Genomic DNA, 18,781 nt, shown 5'->3' with positions numbered 1-18,781 from the left:
TGGATTAGCTGGACTGTGCTATAAAGCAGGTGGTGGTGCGCTACGTCACTGCACCTTCACTAAACACACATCCGATTGGAAAAAGCGGCGAGCGTTACGACAGAAAACGGCACGACTGCGTGATACTTCGCTCAAAGGTCTCAGGAAGCATCAGGCTACGATCTGTCCTGCTTTCAGTTCACATTAAAGAGTCAACCCTAAATGATTCACCTCACACACACACACACACACACACACACACACACACACACACACACACACAGCTAAATTATTTACCCACTGGAGTGTTTCAGTTAGCAAGACATCTTTATTTTGAATTTATTCTCTGATAAATATCAGTAATAGTAAAATAATCAGTAGATTAAAGGAGTGTAAGAGGAGCTCGGCTTCATCACACCCCCCCGTCACTGATTCATTGCCTAGAACAGCGTGACACACACACTGTTTATTCCTCATCTATACGAAACAGATTCCACAAACCTGCCTTCAGCACCTGTGTTTAAAACTCGCCCGTCTGTATTTTCTATTTCTATTTCTAACGTATGATCGAGTGTGAAAAGTGTGTTTTCTGAGAGCAGACACATGGACACACACACACACACACACACACACACACACACACATATAGACCTAACACAGATTCCTACAACACACACATCATGTCTTTCATTTCAGGTGTTCATCAGAGCCAAGATTCCCTCGTGGCTGGATGGAGCGTCTCCGAACCGGATAAAAGAGCCATGACGCCATCGTGGTCTTACTCCAAACACACACACACACTTACACACACACACACACACACACACTTTCTTTCTTGACACTGTCTATATCACAGACACTCAGGACCTGAGGACTGGTTGAGTCCGGAAGCTTCCACACTCCTCACGTCACACACACTGACTGATTTACGACTTTGATTATAACTTTGTGTGTGTGTGTGTGTGTGTGTGTGTGCAAGTGTGTGTGTGTGTGTGTGTAAGCTTCAGAACCATCTGCTCTCACTCCGACTCATCATTATCCTCCCTCTCTCTCTCTCTCTCTCTCTCTCTCTCACACACACACACACACACCGGAGTCTTACACTGCTCTCACATACACAGTGTTGAGTCGTTTTTGAACAGAACCCTGGTGTGTTCTCCGCCTCAGTGCGGTTCTTCACTCGAGTGAGAACACACTCGGGTCCGAGAGCTTCTGAGTGAGATGATCTCGCTCCGCTTCAGAGTGAACTCTAGTGAGAAAGTGATTCGACTCTGAATCGACTCACAGCAGGAAGTGAATCAACCACGCTGTGCGTTTTGGGTTGCAGCGTTTTCTGTTGTTGTTGTTGTTGCTGTTATTGTAGATTTTCTGCGAGATGCTAAACTGAGCCAAAGCACAGAGCTGTAGTGCTGCAGAAATGCTGTGTGTTCTGAACAAAAAAAAGAAAGAAAATAAAGACACACAAAGCATTTTAAACTTAAAGTTCTTTATATAATGAGCTAATCGTTTATTAAGCGTCAGCTCCGTGCTCAGGAAATTTTTTAGTATTTGTTTAACGTTTTATGTCGCTGTATTTCTAAACAATGAAAGAAAGAGCTTTACGAAGATGTTTTCTACTGATACTGAAAGCTTGAGTATCAGCTGATACCCATCTGATATAGTTTTCCTTAAAAATACATACAGAAAAAAAATACACAGCTACAAACACACAACTTACACACAACTGCAGCTTTCACACAAAACCACTTCTACTGCAAATTCTATTTATTTCATTATATTATTATATTGTATTATATTTATTACTGCAAAGTCTAAATATAACAAAAATCAATTATACAACAAAATACTATTTTTTGTCAGTCTCTTCATATATGTGTATATATATATATTTACCCTTAAAAAACTTCTCCTATTTGTTAGATGGTCAAATCAAATTTGTTCTTTTTTCTTTGATATCAGATAAAACTTTTAATTTTTTTCTGGAATCGACCCGATACAGATACTGGGTATCGGATCAGCGCCATGTCTACTGAGCGGTGTTTTAAATGTTGAATGTTCGAGTATACAACCGTGTTAATATCTTATGCACACACACACACACACACACAAGTTTTTTGTTTTTCCTCTAACATTTACTTTTACACCATACAGCTGATTTCACTATTCAGTTTTATAACATTTTCACATTTAACAGGAAAACATTAACGAGCAATAAAAATAAGATCATAAGTTGAAATGTGTAAATAATATTTTAAAAAGAAATAGTTGGCTAATGTAAGTCATGAAACACATTTTTGAAAACTTTTTTTTTATGACTTTCGTGTTGCTCGATGTTGGAAACAGCGCAAAATAACTCCAGCGTGTTTACAGTCTTTTATTTTCTCTCTCTTTTTTTTAAAGGAAAAAACGAAACATTGGATCAAAGTAACAAAAACTGCATGAACTTGTTACAGATAATTTTCTTGTTTTGTTTTTCTCAACTGAAAAATAAGCTACGACATGAAAAAATTCATTTTTTTCAGTTGAGAAACAAACTGATGAAAATGACCCACAACAAGTGACGCTTTTGTTTTTCTTCCTTTGATCAAAAGTTTCATTTTTTCAGTGTGATTTCTAAACAGGAATAAAAATGAATATGTTTTTCTAGTAAAGACGTACAACAGACTTGTACTGGAGCTGACAGTTCTGGACAAAAGTCTTAGGCACATGCAAAGAAATGCTGTAGAGTAAAGACACCTTCAAAAATAATGAAATTAAATGTTTCTACATTAAAAAAATCCTATAAAAGCAGTAAACAGTAATAAATGAAACAAAGTCAGTATTTAATGTGACGATCCTTCACTTTAAATAAATAAAGCAGTATCTGAGGTGCAGTGTGTGCAGTTTTATAAGGAAATGAGCTGGAAGTGTTACTGAGCATCTTGCAGAAGCAGCCACAGTTCTTCTGGAGACTTTGACTGTCGACTCGCTTCTTATTTCTGCAGCGAAACCCAGCAGCCTTCATTATGTTTTTATCTGAAAAGTGTCTCTTATGGAATCTGCTGCTTTCTTTACTGACATACAAACATTTTTCTGTAGCATTTCATTTTGTGCTGGAAAACTAATGTTTGGAATCTAAAATGTTTTTGTACTGAATCCATAATGTAGAAGTCAGAAAATAAACATCTATAACAAAGATTGTACTAAAAAAAGGGGGGGGGGGGGGGGGGGGGTGCCAAGACTTTTGCACAGTACTGTATATAAAGCACTAGGTAAGATCTACCCTGTGCAGTGAGAAGATACATTTAATAAAATTTTAGCTAATAAAATAAAAATAAAAACAGCGTGATAATGAAATTAGCGTACTGCTGACGTTCTTTCTGTTCTCTATAACAATTATATGCTCATTAATATGTATAATGTATTTACATAATGCTGTATATATCTGAAATATTTTCCTACACACACACACACACACATCTGTTAAGTGGATTCGTCTGAATCCTGTACGTTTGTTTCTGTCCCAACCAGGGTCATTCCTGGACATGTTCTGGGACCGACACACACCTGACCGCGCTAATCACGCTCTGATTATTTGGATCAGAACCAGAGCGCTGCTACGTGGCTCCCCTGAGCATCACCGCTAACGGACGAAATCACAAAGTTCCATGTGTGTGTCATGTAGATCATCGTACAGTCGTTCCTCTAATCATAATCATCTCAGAGTTTCCTGTGTCAGTAAGTCACACACACACACACACACACACACACAGACAGACAGACAGACAGACAGACACGTGGTAAATTATGGTGCAGGAACCGTAAAATATCTAGACGATTTGCTGACAGAATCAGTCTAATCCAGATTTATGCTGATTTTCTCTTTTCTGTTCATTCCGAGGTTTCGCACGGCCACAAAATGACATCATAAGATCACACAAGCGCGCCGCTGATGAAGACCCTGCAGAAAGATATATATATATATATATACAGACGGAGAGAGAGAGAGAGAGAGAGAGAGAGAGAGAGAGAGAGAGAGAGAAATTGTCTCTATCATTTTTTCCACTAAAATAAAATTCTCCTCACATGTGGTTTTCTTAGAGTTAACACTTTACTGCCTCATAAAAGTTTCTACACAACAACAATGAAAGGCAAAAACACACACGCCCAAACCCCGAGATATGAAGTTCACACACCAACAACACGTCACACTGATATAATCCACACTGACGGAGTGAGAGAAGCGTGTTAATCACGTTTACACCCCAAATCTGCACCAGTGCGGCCCGAGGGTCAGCTACAGCCCCAACACCATGCACTACTGACAGGAGGAAACAGGAAGGAAACAGGAAGGAAACAGGAAGGAAAAGAACGAGAAAGAGAAAGGAATGAGAAAGAGAATGAAAGGAAAGGAAAGAGAGTGTGTGTGTGTAACAATGTGTGTGTAAGAGTGTATGTGTGTGAGTGTGTGTGTGAGTGTGTGTGTGAGTGTGTGTGAAAGTGCGTGTGTGTAAGAGTATATGTGTCTGTGAGTGTGTGTGTTTGTAAGTGTGTGTGTGTAAGAGTGTATGTGTGTGAGTGTGTGTGTATAAGAGTGTGTGTAGGAGTGTGTGTGTTTAAGAGTATATGTGTGTGTGTGTGTGTGAGAGAGTGTGAGTGTGCTTGTGTAAGAGTGCGTGTGTGTAAGAGTATATGTGTGTGAGTGTGTGTGTGTGTGTGTGTGAGTGTTTAAAGCTCAGATCACAGAGCAGGAACTACTTGAATGATAGACTAAGTGTGTAAGAGTGTGTGTGTGTGTGTGTGTGTAAAAATGTGTGTGTGGGAGTGTGTGTGAGTGTGTAAGAGTATATGTGTGTGTGAGAGAGTGTGAGTGTGTGTGAGAGTGTCTGTGTGTGTGTAAGAGTATGTGAGAGTGTGAGTGTGTGTGTGTGTAAGAGTATATGTGTCTGTGAGTGTGTGTGTGTGTGTGTGTGTGTGAGTGTGTGTGTGAGAGTGTGTGTGTAAGAGTATATGTGTATGAGTGTGTGTGTGTGTGTGTGTGTGTGTGTAAGAGTGTGTGTGTCTGTGAGTGTGTGTGAGAGAGTATATGTGTGTGAGAGAGAGTGTGAGTGTGTGTAAGAGTGTGTGTGTGTGTGAGAGTGTCTGTGTGTGTAAGAGTATATGTGTGTGAGAGTGTGTGTGTGTGTGAGTGTGTGTGTGTGTAAGAGTGTGTGAGAGTGTGTGTGTGTGTGTGTAAGAGTGTTTAAAGCTCAGATCACAGAGCAGGAACTGTGTGACTGATAGGGAAAGGAACTGTTGTTCAGAATAAAATAAAAATAGAAAGTGTATTTTAAGCCCAGAGCGCTTTGTTCCTTCCTCCGCTTGTGTTTCATCGCTTCTCTGCGTTTCCTGTCTCGCCAGTGCAGACCTTCTGTCTCACAACTTCAACACACACACCACACACCCACACCATCACAACCTCCAGTGTGTTATTCCTCTTACACCACAGACATCTCCAGCAAGTACAATCTCACATTCATTAAATAACGACTTTTTATCCATTTATAGTTACGCTTAAGGTTGTGGAAGTGCTCGCTTACGTTAGAGCAGCTGTAAACGCTCGCTCCCTCACCAGCCTCTTTTTACTCTCTCTCGAAGTTAATTAGACAAAATCACAAAAATAAAGCACGTAAACTCCTCTGTTCTGAAGATATCAGTAAAGTTACAGCTTTACCTCTGACACTGGAGACTCCTTCCATAACTGTTACACAAACATCTCCTTACAGAAAATTTCACCACATCAACAATTACACACGTTTTTAATCTGTTTAATGTGGAGCGCCGCATGTTGCTACGTACCATATGTTCATTTGTTCATTAGCGATCGTGATATTTTATACTCATGCAGCTCACTTCCTCTTTTTGTTTGTTTTTGTTTTCATTTTTGTTTGTTTGTTTGTTTTCGTTTGTTTCTGTGCTTCAGGACCCAATGATTCTGTTCTCATCGTTCATTTTAGCAGTTTATTATTGCGTAACTTAAGATCTTACGTTTGTTCTCAAATTAAATTATTGCTTTAATAAACAAAATTTTTGTGAGGATTTTTCACACGTTTAAATTTATTATAAATATATATATATATTTCACGATAAAAGAGTTCAAACAAGAGCACAGCTGGAAAATCATAGCAGAGTTTTTACAGTAAATTCGAGTTCCTAATTCAGTGCCATTACTGTAGAAATAATTACGGTGTAAATGCTGTAAATATGATTTATATGAATAACTGTCTGCCTTCAAGACCTTATAGAGTTAAAAAGGTCATTTTTACAGCGGGTTAAAGTTTTCAGTGAAACCAGACTGACTGTAGCAGCAGTGAAAAAGAGTTTAAAAGGATCTCGGAATCATCCCTCAGATTAAACGTGAGACAGGATGGAAGATTTTGTCCTGAAACGATAAAGACGGCAGCTGTGGGATTTGATGTAGTGGATTACGAGCTGTGGAGCGGATTTCACGGCGCTGCAGCGGGACGGCTCGGCCCCGAGCGACGCAGGAACAGAGTCGTGTGCAGGTGAGACCCTTCCTGCGGGGCTGTAATAATAATAACTGATATTGTACAGAGGAGTGATGGTGAAATACCTCAGAGCTGTGGAGGAGGAGGAGGAGGAGGAGGTGGAGGAGGTGGAGGAGGTGGTGGGGGTCTGAGTACGCGGGGAAACACTTCTCCATCTGCGAACACTTAACCCTCACTCATACATATCAATACTGAACACCTTCATCAGAGAGGAAGACCTCGGTCACGTTCAAATACTAACAGCTACGAACAAACCATGAGCCGCTTCTGTGAGCGGAAATGAAAAGAATGAAAACTAAAAAGAAAAGAAAAGAAAAGAAAAGAAAGGAAAAGAAAAAGAAAAGAAAAGAAGGGGAAAGGAAGGAAAATTGAAAAGAAAAGGAAAAGAAATAAGAAAAAAGAAAGGAATGAATGAAATTGAAAAGGAAATCAAAGCAAAGGAAAAAGAAAAGAAAAGGGAGAGAAGAGAAAAGAAAAGAAAAGAAAAGAAGGAAAACTGAAACGAAAAGAAAAAAGAAGAGAAAGGAAAAGAAAAAGGAAAGGAAGGAAAATTGAAAAGAAAAGAAAAGAAAAGAAAAAAGGGAAAGGAAAGGAATGAAAATTGAAAAGGAAACCAAAGCAAAGGAAAAAGAAAAGGGAGAGAAAAGAAAAGAAAAGAAAAGAAGGGGAAAGGAAGGAAAATTGAAAAGAAAAGGAAAAAAAGAAAAGAAAGGAAAAGAAAAAGGAAAGGAAGGAAAATTGAAAATTAAAAAAAGGAAAAGGAAAAAAGAAAAGAAAAGAAAGGAAAATTGAAAAGAAAAGAAAAAAGAAAAAAGGAATGAAAATTGAAAAGGAAATCAAAGCAAAGGAAAAAGAAAAGAAAAATAGGGGAAAGGAAGGAAATTTGAAAAGAAAAGGAAAAAAAAGAAAAGAATGAAAATTGTAAAGGAAACCAAAGCAAAAGAAAAGAAAAGAAAAGAAAAGAAAAGGAGAGATGAATAAAAAAGAGAAATATGTAGTAGTGTGTAAAATACACACAGTAAACAGGCAGCAGTGTATATTTGGACACTGCACACCTTCGTCAGTGAGGAAGACTGTGATGAAGATGTCTCACACACACACACACACACATGCTGATGTCAGTGTGATGAAGATGTCTCACACACACACACACACACACACACGCTGATGTCAGTGTGACTCGGCGTGTGGTTGTGTTTTGTTGTTTTGTCTCGTATCGCTGTATGACGTAACGCCGTGTTTCCAGGCGAGAGTCTGAGAGAGAATCTGGTTTATATGAACACAGATGATGTTTCCAGCAGCCTTTAAAGTTCACAACAACACAAACACACAACTAAACACAGCACATCACCACCAACGCCTCCACTACACAACACACAAAGACTCGGACCTCAGTGTGGTGTGTAGCGTTTATGTTCTTCTTAATCATTCATCGCTAGTTAAACACAAAGAACTTTAAAATGAGCAGTTTACTGAAATCATTAGCGTGAAATGTTTTCTGGTTAAAATAATTCAACCTGAATAAACTGAAGGAAATGTTACTGTAAATATTAAAATGTCATGAGCCACAGAGAAATAATAAAACGTTGCTGTTTTTTTATTGATCTTTAAATGATGTAGACTTTTCTACTGTTATTGATTTGCTACAGATTCGGCTGAAAAACTCACCTACGGTTCATCGTTTAATTTCCATTTCACCCCAATGATTAAATCACGTCTTTTAATCACAAAGCAACTTCTAACCACGTCATAAGAGCAACATAAACAAAACCCTCTTCATTCCAGACACCACAACATAAAAACCGATGCTGTAATACAGTATCACTGTTAAACTTGTACTAAACACCACGAAAATATTCTTTACTCTTTATCTTTACTCACAGTTAAAAATAATGAAGCACACATTCTAGGAAATATTTTGCTATCGAGTTGTTTTCGCTATATTGCTAGAATTTTTTTTGAGCCTGATTTCCGTAACTGATTTGCATTTTAGCACCTTTCCTAATTTTAACTTAAGATTTTTTAACTATGAGTTAATCAAATTGATATCGTACAAAGAAACGAAAGGTTCAGGTGACTCAGTGTCTCTGCTTGTAGTAATGCCATAATTTTACTTTTTTGCTTGTTTGTTTGTTTCTAGCAGGTCTATAGAACTTTCTTTCTTTCATTCTTTCATTCTTTCTCTCTTCCTTCTTTCCTTAATTACTTATGCTGCATTTGTGATGAAAAAAAAACATGGCCGCCTCTTTGAAAGCGTGTGTTTTGTCCTCTGTCAGAGTGCGTAAATCTCATAAAAAGCTACTTTAAGTGCACTTTTACAGTCACAGGCCTGAGTGGCTGCTGATTCTGTTCTACTGTAGTGACCTTCATACATTCACACAGGACTGTAGACTGAAACTGCAGCACAGCAACAACAGCGGACGCTAGCGAGTAGCTTAGCAACAAGCTAGCCTGCTAATGTTCGGGATAACTCTAATGTTGATGATGATCTTCTCTAAACAGTGATTAGTACAGTCAGTGTTATAGATTTAACCGAGTGCTGTGTCTGTATATGAACCGATCTACAGCCGAGGGGAACTTTACACTGTTCACGTGTGAGCGGCCATGTTGATCTGACGTCACGCCGTAAACGGGGAAGGAGCTGGTGGCTGAGTAGACGACCTCAAGATGATGAGTTGAAATTTCAAGTTGAGGGGGTGTTTTTGGTGGTTTTTACCAATTGTAGGCGGAGAGTTACAAGTTGGAAATTCACCTTGAATGCATTCCTTCATTCCTTCCTTCCTTCCTTATGTACTTATTTACTTCCTTATATTCTTCCTTCCTTCTTTATGTACTTATTTACTTCCTTATATTCTTCCTTCCTTCTTTATGTACTTATTTACTTGCTTACATTCTTCCTTCCTTCCTTATGTACTTATTTACTTCCTTATATTCTTCCTTCCTTCCTTATGTACTTATTTACTTCCTTATATTCTTCCTTCCTTCCTTATGTACTTATTTACTTTCTTTATATTCTTCCTTCCTTCTTTATGTACTTATTTACTTCCTTATATTCTTCCTTCCTTCTTTATGTACTTATTTACTTTCTTTATATTCTTCCTTCCTTCCTTATGTACTTATTTACTTCCTTATATTCTTCCTTCCTTCCTTATGAACTTATTTACTTCCTTATATTCTTCCTTCCTTCCTTATGTACTTATTTACTTCCTTATATTCTTCCTTCCTTCCTTATGTACTTATTTACTTGCTTACATTCTTCCTTCCTTCCTTCCTTATGTACTTATTTACTTCCTTATATTCTTCCTTCCTTCCTTATGAACTTATTTACTTCCTTATATTCTTCCTTCCTTCCTCATGTACTTATTTACTTCCTTATATTCTTCCTTCCTTCCTTATGTACTTATTTACTTTCTTTATATTCTTCCTTCCTTCTTTATGTACTTATTTACTTCCTTATATTCTTCCTTCCTTCCTTATGTACTTATTTACTTCCTTATATTCTTCCTTCCTTCTTTATGTACTTATTTACTTCCTTATATTCTTCCTTCCTTCTTTATGTACTTATTTACTTCCTTATATTCTTCCTTCCTTCTTTATGTACTTATTTACTTCCTTATATTCTTCCTTCCTTCTTTATGTACTTATTTACTTCCTTATATTCTTCCTTCCTTCTTTATGTACTTATTTACTTCCTTATATTCTTCCTTCCTTCTTTATGTACTTATTTACTTCCTTATATTCTTCCTTCCTTCTTTATGTACTTATTTACTTCCTTATATTCTTCCTTCCTTCTTTATGTACTTATTTACTTCCTTATATTCTTCCTTCCTTCCTTATGTACTTATTTACTTCCTTATATTCTTCCTTCCTTCCTTATGTACTTATTTACTTCCTTATATTCTTCCTTCCTTCTTTATGTACTTATTTACTTCCTTATATTCTTCCTTCCTTCCTTATGTACTTATTTACTTCCTTATATTCTTCCTTCCTTCCTTATGTACTTATTTACTTCCTTATATTCTTCCTTCCTTCCTTATGTACTTATTTACTTCCTTATATTCTTCCTTCCTTCTTTATGTACTTATTTACTTCCTTATATTCTTCCTTCCTTCCTTATGTACTTATTTACTTCCTTATATTCTTCCTTCCTTCCTTATGTACTTATTTACTTCCTTATATTCTTCCTTCCTTCTTTATGTACTTATTTACTTCCTTATATTCTTCCTTCCTTCCTTATGTACTTATTTACTTCCTTATATTCTTCCTTCCTTCCTTATGTACTTATTTACTTCCTTATATTCTTCCTTCCTTCTTTATGTACTTATTTACTTCCTTATATTCTTCCTTCCTTCTTTATGTACTTATTTACTTCCTTATATTCTTCCTTCCTTTACTTAATTTTACGCATTTAAAACCAACAGCTGAGGAGTATTACACTGTAAATTCTGCCATGTCTAAACTAAAATCAAATATCACTTCACAAGCTGAAGTCCAAAGTAGACCAGACCTTCCCCGAATTCCCCAGCTTCCTCTCTCTCTCTCTCTCTCTCTCTCTCTCTCACACACACACACACACACACACACACACACACACAGACATATATTAGACATGTATATAATCTCAGTGACAGGGATAGTGTATACAGAAAGCAAGAGAGAGACAGAGACAGAGAGAGTGAGAGAGACAGAGAGACAGAGAGAGAGAGAGAGAGAGAAAGAGAGAAAGAGAGGGCTACACAGATAAAGAATTGATCAGACAGGGCGCAGGACCGAGGACATCTGATCAGATCAGCAGTGCCTTTGATCACACACAGAAAAAGAAGACACAGAGAGAGATAAAGAGAGACAGACACAGGTTTCTCACCTCCTTAAACACACACACACACACACACACACAGACGCAGAGATGAAGAGATATAGAAGCGGAGAGACACGCAGGCCTTAGATCAAATTCATTCTCCACACTGTCTGATCACACACACCGTTTTAATCAGAATCTTCTTCTAACACTACATTCCACATGAGATCTCCTTTTCACGTTCTCTCACCACGCCTCCTAAAACAGACGTTTAATCAAACACACACGAGTGTTTTATTCCTTACAAACTCACTGCCCTGAAACGCCACTAGTCTTATTTATTTAAAGCATTTTTCACTACACTTTATTTCCTAAATTCACTTCCACAAATGTACACACACGTCCCCACAAGATTAAAATTACAAACTGTCATTACAGAGACACTTGATCCTCATAAAGAGCTAAAGCTTGTCTCTTTCATCATGACAGCGTTTATTAGGTTCTGTCATCAGTGATGGGGAAAGAGAATACTGAAGACAGAGAGAGGGAGATAACAAAAAAAAAGTGGGCTGCAGAATGAGGACGTCTGTTCCACTTAGCAGTGGCTTCGATCACGCCGTGTCTCCCAGTGCAAAGATAAGACGTTAAATTAACCCGTTTTACACACACACACACACACACACACACACACACACACACGCCCGTCTCCGTCTCTGTCTTCCCTTTCCTCTAAACGAGTCTTTCATTATCTCACCCGCAGCCGAGGATAAACACTCCGTCCCTTCCTCTAACATCTTCCTTCAGGGAGGTTAATGTGTGTACAGAATTAAACGGTTCCTCTTAGGAGATCCACTTACTTAAATGAGACGACATTATGGTACTCTGCAGGTCCAGACCTGCGCTTTGGTGCTGCGTTAAACACACACACACACACACACACACACATAGTTTATACGCATTCATTCTGGCTTTTATCCACAGCAGCGTAATGGGCCGAGCAGAACCCAGTCCAGGAATAGAATGAGCTGATGAGGGTCCGGTTTAACTGCGGGTGTGTAAACTCACAACTCACAATTTTCAGGTCACTAGAAAGGAACCTTAAAGAGGCAGCATCAATTCACCAAAACAGAAGGTGTGATTAAAATTCCCCTGAGAAATTTTAATTTCTTGCCATAAAGCAGCTGTAAAAGTTCTTTAAAAAAAGTTCCACTGGGTAAAATGCATGTTCCTGAAATGGTTCCTGGATTCATAAAAAATACGGAGAGAGAGAGAGAGAGAGAGAGAGACAAAAGGAGAGGCAAACAGAAATAGAGGTGAGAGACAGAGCAAGAGAAAGAAAGACAGAGAGACAAACAGAGAGACAGACAGAGACAAAGAAGGAAAGAGATGGAGAGAGAAACAGACAGAGAAAGAAAATGAGAAAGGGACAGATGAAGAGAAAGAGAGAGTGAGAGAGGCAGAGAAAGAGAAATACAGAGCTAGAGATAGTGAAAGAGATGGAGAGAAGGATATAGAAACAGAGAGAGAAACTGAAAGAGAAAGAGAGAGACAGAGAGAGAGTGAAAGTCGAGACGTCTGACAGATGGCTGGTCATCTGACTCACAGCAGGACACGGCCATACAAACACAGCCATAAAAGTTCTTGAAAAGGTTCCTGAAAAGGTTCCTGGGTTTAGAAAAAGGTGCAAACTCTCCTCACACACACACACACACACACACACAGAGCTCTAAAACACAAAGCACTAACTGCTCAGAGCTCTAACTTCCCACTTTCAAGGTAAGTCGAATTAAGTAAAGACACCCTACCCTTATCTCTCTCTCTCTCTCTCTCACACACACACACACACACACACACTTTTTATAGGTGTCTTTAAATCAGTGACCACATCCCCATTGTTAAACTGAATTAATCCCCAAATCACACAGCGAGCACAGACTTGCTCTTCCTGTGGGCCCTTAAACCTGCCACTCACACCAATTACAGCTCTCACACACTCACACACACTCACTCACACACACACACACACACACACACACACACATAAAATCCAAACACACCGCTGAGGCCAGAGTGTTAGAATCTGGAAGATCAGTGTGCTGACAGACACAACGTGTTCACAGAACGTGTTTATTTTTCTTTTTCTGAATAGACGGATGAAAATTGAAGAGTGTATCGATATTTTAAAAAATACTGGTTTAAAAAACAGCACACACACACACACACACAGGAGGAGAGCGAGTTCACTGCAGATTCATACAACCCCAAATAACCACCATCTGAAAATAAACAGGTCATCAGTAAACAGAAGAGAGAGAGAAAGAAAGAGTCCCTGAGAGATGAAGAAAAGACAAAAGGAATCTGCAGGAGAGAGAGAGAGAGAGAGAGAAAGTGAAAGGTGAGACTCTTCTGGCAGCTGGCTGGTCACCATGGTGACTCGAGTCAGGAGGCGTGGCCTGTGTACCTATCAGTCCTAGAGTAAGAGGTGAAGGAGGCGTGGCCTGTGTACCTATCAGTCCTAGTGTAAGAGATGAAGGAGGCGTGGCCTGTGCACCTATCACTCCTAGTGTAAGAGGTGAAGGAGGCGTGGCCTGTGTACCTATCAGTCCTAGTGTAAGAGGTGAAGGAGGCGTGGCCTGTGTACCTATCAGTCCTAGTGTAAGAGATGAAGGAGGCGTGGCCTGTGTACCTATCAGTCCTAGTGTAAGAGGTGAAGGAGGCGTGGCCTGTGTACCTCTCAGTCCTAGAGTAAGAGGTGAAGGAGGCGTGGCCTGTGTACCTATCAGTCCTCGTATAGGAGATGAAGGAGGCGTGGCCTGTGCACCTATCAGTTTTAGCATAGGAGGTGAAGGAGGTGTGGCCTGTGTACCTATCAGTCCTAGTGTAAGAGGTGAAGGAGGCGTGGCCTGTGTACCTATCAGTCCTAATGCAGGAGGTGAAGGAGGCGTGGCCTGTGTACCTATCAGTCCTAGTGTAAGAGGTGAAGGAGGCGTGGCCTGTGTACCTATCAGTCCTAGTGTAAGAGGTGAAGGAGGCGTGGCCTGTGTACCTATCAGTCCTAATGCAGGAGGTGAAGGAGGCGTGGCCTGTGTACCTATCAGTCCTAGTGTAAGAGGTGAAGGAGGCGTGGCCTGTGTACCTCTCAGTCCTAGTGTAAGAGGTGAAGGAGGCGTGGCCTGTGTACCTATCAGTCCTAGTGTAAGAGGTGAAGGAGGCGTGGCCTGTGTACCTATCAGTCCTAGTGTAAGAGGTGAAGGAGGCGTGGCCTGTGTACCTATCAGTCCTCGTATAGGAGATGAAGGAGGCGTGGCCTGTGCACCTATCAGTTTTAGCATAGGAGGTGAAGGAGGCGTGGCCTGTGTACCTATCAGTCCTAGTGTAAGAGGTGAAGGAGGCGTGGCCTGTGTACCTATCAGTCCTAATGCAGGAGGTGAAGGAGGCGTGGCCTGTGTACCTATCAGTCCTAGTGTAAGAGGTGAAGGAGGCGTGGCCTGTGTACCTATCAGTCCTAGTGTAAGAGGTGAAGGAGGCGTGGCCTGTGTACCTATCAGTCCTAGTGTAAGAGGTGAAGGAGGCGTGGCCTGTGTACCTATCAGTCCTAGTGTAAGAGGTGAAGGAGGCGTGGCCTGTGTACCTATCAGTCCTAGTGTAAGAGGTGAAGGAGGCGTGGCCTGTGTACCTATCAGTCCTAGTGTAAGAGATGAAGGAGGCGTGGCCTGTGTACCTATCAGTCCTAGTGTAAGAGATGAAGGAGGCGTGGCCTGTGTACCTATCAGTCCTAGTGTAAGAGGTGAAGGAGGCGTGGCCTGTGTACCTATCAGTCCTAGTATAAGAGGTGAAGGAGGCGTGGCCTGTGTACCTATCAGTCCTAGTGTAAGAGGTGAAGGAGGCGTGGCCTGTGTACTTATCAGTTCTAGTGTAAGAGATGAAGGAGGCGTGGCCTGTGTACCTATCAGTCCTCGTATAGGAGATGAAGGAGGAGTGGCCTGTGTACCTATCAGTCCTAGTGTAAGAGGTGAAGGAGGCGTGGCCTGTGTACCTATCAGTCCTAGTGTAAGAGGTGAAGGAGGCGTGGCCTGTGTACCTATCAGTCCTAGTGTAAGAGGTGAAGGAGGCGTGGCCTGTGTACCTATCAGTCCTAGTGTAAGAGGTGAAGGAGGCGTGGCCTGTGTACTTATCAGTTCTAGTGTAAGAGATGAAGGAGGCGTGGCCTGTGCACCTATCAGTTTTAGCATAGGAGGTGAAGGAGGCGTGGCCTGTGTACCTATCAGCCCTAGTGTAAGAGATGAAGGAGGCGTGGCCTGTGCACCTATCAGTTTTAGCATAGGAGGTGAAGGAGGCGTGGCCTGTGTACATGTCAGAGATACACATACACACTGCTCTGTTACACACCCTCTCTCTGCCACACACACTCTGGTGTGCTAATGTGTGTACACTAGCAGCTGATCTCAGGTGAGTCTTACCTTCCTCACAGTGCGCTCCACTGAACCCGGGGCAGCACTTCCACTCCAGAGCTGTGATAGTGCGATACACCACTTTAAAGGAGGGCCGGACCACTGTACGGTAACTGTACACACACACACACACAGAGACATACTCAATCTTAGTTGTAAGAAACCTTTGGAGAAAGGTTGATAGTGTCAGGATAAACTGAGACCGTGTGTGTGTGTGTGTGTGTGTGCGTGTGTGTTACGTTACCTGCCGCTGGAGCAACCCTGTGGCCACCTGCACGTCTGATAAACCCGCTGTAAAGTCGTCCCATTCTGCACCTGACACGTCACTGTCTTAGTCACGGTCTGAGGACACCAGTTCCTGAAAAACAGACAGAAACAGAAAAATAATCAACATTAGCAGAAAAAAATGAAGCTTTTCACGTTACGGAGAAACCGCAAAGAAGTGTAAACTCCTCTGTCCTGAAGATGTCTGAAAGCTTAAAGTTACAGCTTTACCTCTGACTGTTACAAAGCACTGACACTGGAGACTCCTTCCATACATGTTACATACAGAAAACTTCACCATAGCAACGATGACACACTTTTGTATTATGTACATCAGCTGTACACCTCCCTGTGAATGAGCTGTTACTATAGAAACGATAATGTATGAGAACGAGCACGTTAATATAAACCTGCGCTACTGTCAGAGCTGCTGTTATAGAAAACTAATCAACACTTTCTGACCAATCAGAATCCAGGATTCAGCAGCACTGTGGTGTAATCATAATTACTGTATTTTAAAAAAGAATCTCGCAGACACACACACACACACACACACACACACAGATCCATGTTATAGCTGGCGGCAGCATTATCTAATCATGGAAATGCTGCAATAACACACACACACACACACACAAAGAGGAGCTCTGAGGCGTGTGACTCTTTTGAAGCCTCTCTGAGATGTTTACTTTTTCTCAGAGAGCCGTGAGAGGAGAACTCCATTCACTATCAATACACACTCCCTTTATTCTCCCCCTCAGGGTCAACACGGAGGTCGAGCAAAAGGAGTGTGTGTGTGTGTGTGTGTGTGTTTCAAGTGATGTTTAAACTGATGCAGATTCTCTCTCTCTCTCTCTTGTTGCCCCCCTGCTAAGCTCATCCCTCTTGATGTCATCCTTACAAAAGAGCTTTCATGAAAATAGCTGTGCTAAGCTAGCTAGCATAACCTTACGTTCACGCTAGCAAGTGACGAGTCTCTTGTGTCGCTTGTAGTTTGTATCTTGAGGTTGTGTAGCATCCACTGCCGTTGCTGGTGTTGGTGTGGGCGTGGCCTGTATACAGTAGCTACTGTATATATCGCTTCTAAAGCTAACTAGTTAAACAGAAATTAAACAAATGCATTAATCAGTGTGAAAATTTGCATTTTACGCGCCCGGCTTCGTAGTCAGTTCGTTCTCAGATTAGATTAGCAAAGCGAGTTAACTGTACTAGCTCCGCACTCATCAGAAGCACCAACGATATCTGCTTCTTCCTTCCAAGCTTTATTTATCTTCGTAATGTCTCTATACACATTTATTCAGAGGACGTATATGACAGGAGAAGATGAAACTACGCTTTAAAGTTCTTCCATTTTGGCGTAAACAGGAACTAACTGCAGGCAGGAACTAAAGCTGTGAGCAAGTAACTGAAGAAACTTCAGACACGTAGGATTCGTCCGAGGAATCGTTCGAGCCGACCGTTTGGATTTGTTGCTTCTTTACAGCGACATACCAAATTTGCATAGAATTAAGAAAATCTGTTTAAGAAAATTTGTTGCTTACTGAATTCATGGATCCGTGTCACAAACGTACGCAGCTTTGTGACTTGCTTGTGTGAATGTAGAGTAAAGCCAGGGTTACATCGCTCTGGATAACAGTAACTGCTAAATAAATATAAATCTAAACGTTATGGACTGTATATGTTACAGATCGATTGCCTCCTTAACAGAATTTTCTTTTTTGTTGCCCACAATAAAAGTTTAGCTGGGGTAACCCTGGGGTCAGGGGTTAAAAGAGGTCATATTTATTGGGTTTTTACTGGGTTTCTGAGAAGAAAGAAACATCAAAGACGTGTTCAGAGCCGAACGCTGCTGTTTTTTTGGGTTGTGAAGAGCGATAGGAGTCCCGTTACACTTCATACATAAAATAACGTGACTGTTCAGTAGGCGTTAACCGTTTGAAAATTTTACACTGTTTATAAACGGAGGATGGGGAAAATAATTCTTTGTATCTCCGTCCAATTCTAAATGAACCTTTAAAAACACGTATTACAACACATCAATATATGTAGCTAGCTAACGCACTTCATTTAAAATCAACTCGCTTAAGCTGTAAAGGACGAGCCGAGTAGCGTAAGTGAATGAACGAATACTTAGACTGAGCTAAATAAAATGTTGTGTGATGTCACTGATTGGTTAATATTGATTAAATAAGTTATAGGGCTGGGCGATATGACGATACAACATGGATATCATGATATCAACATGTCACGATACAATTTTCTGAGATATTGTTTTCATTTTTTTATGTTTTTTATTATTACAAACTAAATTTCTAACTGAATAGAGGCAGTTTATTTAATGTCTAATTTTAGTAGGCATTAAATAAAAGTAGCATCAAACTCAGTTTTCTTAATTTTTACAGTTTTAATGCAGCGCTGCTGTTTTGCAGACAGTTAGTTAGCTAAATTATACTGTATATCGTGATACGTATCGTGCATCGCAGAAACTGAAGTAGCGCGATATGATATTTTTGTCATATCGTCACATCCCTAGCAGGTTTTCTGTTTCAGTATAAGTACAGACATCGATGAGTACTCAGAAAAAAAACATCGTACTCAGTCGGGTAAAAAAAAAACCCTGCATCGTTAGTATCGGCGTTGGCCTTGATCATTTGACACTTCCCAAGTCAGTAGTTTGAAAAGAAATTTGCAAATTAGACCACAAGTGTAAATACAAAAACAAAATCCAGGCCTTCATCCAGTCGCTCTGTAATATTCCAAGA

The 18,781-nt window shown here is 40.3% G+C and overlaps 1 protein-coding gene across 2 annotated transcripts in view; it reads right to left on the bottom strand.

Annotated features, from left to right (window-relative positions):
* Window positions 1-18,781, bottom strand: part of emid1 (EMI domain containing 1) — a 93,741-nt gene that overhangs the window by 57,304 nt on the left and 17,656 nt on the right. For both annotated transcript variants that reach the window (XM_026931305.3, XM_026931307.3), the window contains exons 2-3: window positions 16,000-16,113; window positions 15,765-15,868 (exon numbers count right to left, since the gene is read on the bottom strand). In XM_026931305.3, the coding sequence (XP_026787106.3) occupies window positions 15,765-15,868; window positions 16,000-16,113 (218 nt within the window). The remainder of the gene's footprint in view (window positions 1-15,764; window positions 15,869-15,999; window positions 16,114-18,781) is intronic.

This window comes from Pangasianodon hypophthalmus, chromosome 24 (assembly GCF_027358585.1).
Source record: "Pangasianodon hypophthalmus isolate fPanHyp1 chromosome 24, fPanHyp1.pri, whole genome shotgun sequence".
NCBI lineage: Eukaryota > Metazoa > Chordata > Actinopteri > Siluriformes > Pangasiidae > Pangasianodon > Pangasianodon hypophthalmus.
This window is presented reverse-complemented; position numbering and strand designations above follow the sequence as displayed.